This window comes from Cibotium barometz, chromosome 64 (assembly GCF_041138505.1).
Source record: "Cibotium barometz isolate CiBa-2024 chromosome 64, ASM4113850v1, whole genome shotgun sequence".
NCBI lineage: Eukaryota > Viridiplantae > Streptophyta > Polypodiopsida > Cyatheales > Cibotiaceae > Cibotium > Cibotium barometz.
The window spans coordinates 25,207,273-25,213,512 of NC_141109.1; the positions used below are offsets into that span (position 1 = coordinate 25,207,273).

A 6,240-nucleotide genomic window follows, 5' to 3' on the forward strand; every position below is an offset into this window, starting at 1 on the left:
TATCTTGTGAGTAATAACATTTTACATTCATTACATGAATTTAGAAGGCTAGAAGTCACCGAATGCAAACCCCATGAAATCTTAAGAAATGTGCATGAAAACCCTTCAAAAGTTCCCAAGAAATAGTTTTAAGTCATTTCTAGCCATGACTTCAAGGCTCCTTTTCTAACAATTTGTTTGATATATGAATGCACATTGTTTCAAGAAAATAAAGCTCATCTATTTCCTTTCTTGTACAATGAGTGCATCTACTAGTAAACTCATGACTTTTGCAAGAAGTCGAGTTGTTGTTGGCTAGTGTTCCGAAAATTACATTTATCGAGCATTACATCAATCCTTTTCACCATGTATCGAAGAGGAAAGTGTAATTTTGAACTAGCATTTCCTCTATTCTAACTATAACTAAACTTGAATTTTTAGGGGAGGAAATTTTCCTTCTTCCATCTATTTGAGAAGGTTTTTTTTGAATATTAAACAAGTTCTAAGCAAAGCTCAACATATCTTTTCTCAAATCTAGGCGTTGGCATGAGTGGTAGAGTTGTAAAAATGAAGTGGGTGGGTGGATGTGTGAATTGTTGAATAACTTTTTGACCAATAAAAAAAGGCCACTTCATTTTTAGCTCTTGATGGCTCATTTGTGAAATCGGGTCTTATTCTATAAGGGGGGTTGCACATGTGGAAACTTGAAACCCGACAAAAAATGCAAGGAAACATGAAACCCAACAAAAAACGCAAGGAATCCTACCATTTTTGGAGAATTATACTTGGCCAAGTGCATGGATGGGGAGTCTCCTTCATCCACCATCTACCCGTCGGCTTATTTTTTGGTGAAATAAACGGTTCCACGTGCTCCAGATCAGTGCTCGAAAAATGTATACTCCAGATGAGTGCTCGAAAAAAACACATTTTTCAACCAATCAAAGTAAGGACAACTCTTAAATCTTTCCTGCTTTTGTTTCTGAAATTTCTACTATATATGTCGGTTTTATAACTAAAATATATGAAAACTAATTGCTTAAGATATGGGCTACTTAGAATCTCAGCCGGTTTTTCTTAATTCTAGCCGGTAGAAATACACTAGAATTGCTCCAGATATGTAAAGCCCCTCAGTAGGGACTTGGGTGTCCCTAAAACATTTTGTTTGGAGTGTGAAAGGACCCAATGACAGCTCTACACCCATATTTTCTTGCCATATATATATGTGTGTAGAAATGAAATGTAAGAATGTGTGAAAAAACTGAGATTTTTCTTGCCATGGTCCAAACGTTGATGAAAAGAAGTGAAGAAGTAACAGCTTTCTTACATGAAAAACACTTCATCTTTGAAAACGCATGCGAGAAAGTGATAAAACTGTGCATGGCTTCAGAAGCCATGTGGGGTTTCCGGCAGATATTCCCGTTCATATTGCCGCCGGCGATTTGCAGCGGCACGTGGTAGTACCTTCCGTCGATGACAGTCTCCCTGACGGTCCGTATTGTGGACGCGCCGGCTCGGACAAAAACACCTGCACAGGTCTGTACACACTCAAATTTAATGCCGCGGGCAGTGAGCATTGCCTTAATCCTTCATTAATCCGTCAAACAAACCTCTGATTAGTTCTGCAATTCTGCGCAGATCTTATGAGCGTCAATGGTGATCACTGAGCATCGCCCAATAATGTTTAATACAGAAAAATTATCGTTTGCTCTTGATTTTTGTCTAAAAACACAGTGATTTGCGTGTAAAATCATGAAAATGCGTGTAAATTATTTACCACCGTTGATTTACACACATTTATATATATGTCGTGTTAACGTGCAAAGAGCTTTTGTAATTTAAATAATTGTTGTTATGATTTTTACAACGAGGGATTGATTTCTGAGAATTTTTTACCTTTTTTTTTGCAGAATTTTTAGAATTGAGATCTCCGACTGCGTAAATAGTGCCCATCATTAATGAATCACGCCCATGCCGATGGAGCACGGTAGCCAAATCGAGAGAGTTAGCGGCTTAATTAGCAGTAAGATATGCATTAATTAATTTATCTTAATCTGTGTATGCGAGTGAGCACTGCAGCTGCAAGCAGGTGGGCACTGCGCAGGGTTAACACACACACACACACACACACACACACACACGCACACACGCACTCGCACTTCTTATTATAGAAGGTTTTTCTCTCTGCATGCATATCGATCGATCGAAACCTGACAGTATTTTATACGCAGCTCCCTCCTCTACTGCATCACCGTCACCTTTGTACGTCGTTCTCGTACACAAAGTCATGCTGTCTTCTCTGAATCTAACGTAGAAATAATCGCGTCCTTCAATTTAACCGCCATAAGATTACAGCAGGTCTTGATTAATCTCTACAATTAGTGTTCATTATTGGCTTAATCGATCGTAGGCTTCTTCATTCAGCGCATTAAGCAGAATTCCGGCGAATTTTTTCAGCCCCCTGCACTGCCTGTTAAACAATACGGCCATGGACAAGACGGAGAATGCTTCCAAAGCCTGTAGCAAGCAGCAAATTTTGCAGCAATGTAGCAAGCAGCAGCTGGACTGCATCAACGGAGGCGATTTGATCTCCAGCAACCAAATCAATGGCTGCGGCCGCCTTGTGTTGGGAAGCCATGGAGGTATGGTTTATGAGCAAAAATTACTACATTAGTAAATTAATCCAATGGAGGATATTGGATACAGGCAAATTTTCTCTTGGGTTTGGGTATGGTTTAATTAATTATGATTTTCTCTTGTGTTTAGCTGTATCGTTATCTCGTATGGATGGATTACGATAATAAAAATCATACTACCATGATTTTGAGGAATTTGTTGTAATTATAAGCTGGATTTTCACCAAATTTTATTTGGTTTAGAAAATCTCGCCCATTTTCTCTAATTTTTGTTTGATCATGTAAAAAAAAAATCTTCTTTTAATCAGCCATGGAGGTTAGGATCAAAATAAGCAAACTTCTCTAGTGTTCTAGCCATGAAGGTAAGGATTATGAGCAAATTTCTCTAGTTTTTTAGCTATGGAGGCTAAGATTATGAGCAAATTTCTTGTGTTCTAGCCATGAAGGTAAGGATTATGAGCAAATTTCTCTAGTATATGGAGGTTAGGATTATGGGCAAATTTCTTGTGTTTTAGCCATGGAGGTTAGGATCATGACCGAATTAATATAGGACTGGCTATGGAGGTATGGTTTAAGAGCTAATTTGTCTGGAGTTGTGCCATAGATGCATGGATTATGATATAGCTTATCTAGTGTTTAGCCATGGAGGTATGGTTTATGAGAAAAGTTTTCTAGTGTTTAGCCATACCGGTTTTCCTCGGCATTTGCTCTGAGCAATATCTTTGCTTTTGTCAGGATGTGCAGGCACGCAAGATGCAGACTTTCAATTGCATAATCTCAGCATCCATGATTCTTTACAGAAACTGAAAAGTGAGATTGACATCCAATCACAACACTACAAATGCATCCAAGAAGGTAGTCTTCAACAATGCGGTAACATCCGCAGTTTTCTGCTTTTGCTTTTCAAATGCATGGAATCAGAAGAGAGCTTTAGTGGTATCCACTTGTGCATGGTATCAAAAAATGGCTTTTGTGTGATGCACATTGAATGTAAGTAATATTATCTGCTCTTATGCCCCATGCATATAGCAGCTTTCATCCCCCCATACAGACAGAGAAGGTAAGAATTTCTTTAAGCTTAGAGATTTGAGGTTAATAATCACTATATTTATTTTGCCTGCAGGGAGTCTTGAAAAACACGAGACCAATGAGAAGACCGATCTCGTGGTGTGTTTTGGCGAGATGCTAATTGATTTTGTTCCAACGCTTGGTGGCTACTCATTGGCAGAGGCCCCATCTTTTAAGAAAGCGCCAGGTGGTGCTCCTGCAAATGTGGCCGTCGCCATTGCAAGGCTCGGGGGTCATTCGGCTTTCATAGGGAAGGTGAGATTAAGTGCATCACTGAAAGCTTTTAGTACAAAATTATCTAAACTAATAGAAGATTTAAGCTAGTAATTACCCCTTCCAGTAAACTAACATGATTGATTTTGTGAGTACCTTAGCAGTTAATTACATCAGAGCTTGACAAATATAAACCTTTGATGACATCAAAACTTGACAAACTGTAGCCTTTGTTTTGTCTCTAGGTTGGAGATGATGAGTTTGGGCACATGCTTAAAGGCATACTGAGTCACTATGGTGTAGACTCCAATGGTGTTAAGTTTGACGCTAATGCCCGGACCGCGTTGGCATTCGTGACCTTGCGGGACGATGGAGAGAGGGAGTTCATGTTCTACAGGAATCCAAGTGCAGACATGCTGCTGCAGGAATCAGAATTGGATCTAGATCTTATTTCAAGGGTGGGTTGATCACATACTCCATTATATATTTTTTGTCTTGACATCAATCAGGCTAATAATTGATTGAATTGAGCTATAATTAAGTAAATTTAATGGTTTTTAATGCGAAGTTAAACTTATTGTTGAAGATGTAGTGAAGCATTCTAATGTGATCTATGTATGTCTAGACTCTAATCATGTGCTCACCAACAGGCTTCCATATTTCATTTTGGATCTATAAGCATGATAGCAGAACCTTGTAGATCCACCCATTTAGCGGCCATGCGAGCTGCGAGAAATTTTGGGGCACTTCTTTCTTATGACCCAAATGTAAGGCTTCCCTTGTGGCCTTCAGCAGAGGAAGCAAGGAAGGGCATTCTAAGCATTTGGAAAGAGGCAGATTTGATAAAGGTTAAGTTTGTTAAAACCTACTTTTTTAATAACTAGCTTAATCTCCTCTTGTGCTAAGAAATATTCTTAATACTAGCATAGAAACAAATCGTGTGACATGCCCGTCTTTGAAACAGGTCAGTGAGGATGAAGTTGCCTTTTTAACTGATGGTGGAGATCCATTTGATGATGATGTAGTCATGCAGCTTTGGCACCCTGGGCTTAAGTTGCTACTTGTCACAGAGGGACAGGAGGGTTGCAAATATTATACTAAGGTAAATTTATTTGATGTCAAAACTTATAAAAAAATATTATGGCTGACCAAACACAATCAAGCTATGAATTGCCCATCATTTTTCTTTGGCTTGTTTTCAAGCTCTTGTTTTAACTCGGATCGTAGTGTACAGTTCTTTTTATTTTAACTCCTTAATTTCTATGCTTTGAAATCTCAGCACTTTCATGGAAGAGTGTCCGGCTTTAAAGTGAGTGCTGTCGACACGACAGGTGCCGGTGATGCATTTGTCGGAGGAATTCTTAGTCAGCTTGTGATTGATAAGTCATTGTATCAGGTATGTCAAGAGAAGATGCAACTACTTAGGGTTTGAAATAATAAAGCTTGATATGTCTGCATGGTGTCATGCACATATCTGCAATATGGTCTACATGGTAGCTGTTCATAAGATATACGATTGCAAGGTCTACATGGTATCATGTACATGAGATGATGTAATTTTTGAACAATTGTAACACTCTTCATGTGTCTATTATTTAAAAAATTGTAACACTCTTCATGTGTCAATTGAAACAGTCTTCATGTGTCTATATTATTTTAAAAATTTAAAGACATGGAAAGATGAATTTCTCCAATTCGAAAAAAATAGCATCTAAATTTTCTTGTATTTGGGTTTTCTTGTCAAGGACGAGGCTCGCTTGAAAGAGGCATTGCGGTTTGCGAATGCATGTGGAGCGCTGACGACAACTGAAAGAGGAGCTATTCCGGCTTTGCCAGACAAAGACACTGTTTTGAGATTGATCAGTAAGATTTTTTCACTTTGATTTCCCTTTATATATCCCTATTGCACAAAGGTAAAAAATATTTGTTCATGGGGGTGTGATAGAATACCCTCATTCTCCCACCATCAAAACCATTGCAAAAAAAGCCTCTTCTTTTCCCGCCATTATTTAAAAAATGGATTGCTTGTGTATGTGCAGCAGCCGTTGGTGATAGACAGCTACCAAAGGTGCCTTCATGGCAAAACATTTCACAATGGAGGGTCCCATCTCGCAGCCATTCTAGAGAGATCTTGAACGAGGATCTTGTGCTCTAAACAAGATTAGTAGTTGATCATTCAGGTTTTTACTTAATGTACTCACTCCATATCTTGAAAGATACTCTTTCAGTTTGGATTCAGAGAGCTGATTTTACCTTTATAGTCATTAAAGAAGCTGCTCTACCAGTGGAATCTAGTTTATCTTATCTTTAAATTCAGCATAGTAATGCAGATGGCTGGTTTTACTTT

The 6,240-nt window shown here is 38.5% G+C and overlaps 1 protein-coding gene across 14 annotated transcripts; it reads left to right on the top strand.

Moving 5' to 3' along the window:
- The first annotated feature begins 1,837 nt into the window (after nt 1–1,837).
- On the top strand, nt 1,838–6,240 carry LOC147603458 (putative fructokinase-4). 14 transcript variants are annotated; one of them, XM_086796618.1, is made up of 12 exons: nt 2,022–2,065; nt 2,208–2,238; nt 2,387–2,525; nt 2,556–2,618; nt 3,348–3,467; nt 3,736–3,935; nt 4,139–4,351; nt 4,544–4,741; nt 4,858–4,995; nt 5,173–5,289; nt 5,639–5,756; nt 5,933–6,240. In XM_086796618.1, exons 1-12 carry the CDS (start codon nt 2,037–2,039, stop codon nt 6,046–6,048), a joined length of 1,482 nt encoding a protein of 493 aa, XP_086652744.1. In that variant the 5' UTR covers nt 2,022–2,036; the 3' UTR covers nt 6,049–6,240. The 14 variants fall into 14 exon arrangements, with proteins under 14 accessions (XP_086652743.1, XP_086652750.1, XP_086652755.1 ...); XM_086796617.1 differs by lacking the exon at nt 2,022–2,065 and adding an exon at nt 1,838–1,999 and having other exon boundaries at nt 2,434–2,618; XM_086796622.1 differs by lacking the exons at nt 2,022–2,065; nt 2,208–2,238 and adding an exon at nt 1,884–1,963 and having other exon boundaries at nt 2,434–2,525.

Bases quoted from the DNA above. Each gene is read 5' to 3' on its own strand.
- LOC147603458 (XM_086796615.1), top strand. From the start codon at position 2,037: ATGCGAGTGAGCACTGCAGCTGCAAGCAG. The intron at 2,239-2,386 runs GTACGTCGTTCT...AATCGATCGTAG, and splicing joins ACTGCATCACCGTCACCTTT to GCTTCTTCATTCAGCGCATT. The intron at 3,936-4,138 runs GTGAGATTAAGT...TTTTGTCTCTAG, and splicing joins ATTCGGCTTTCATAGGGAAG to GTTGGAGATGATGAGTTTGG.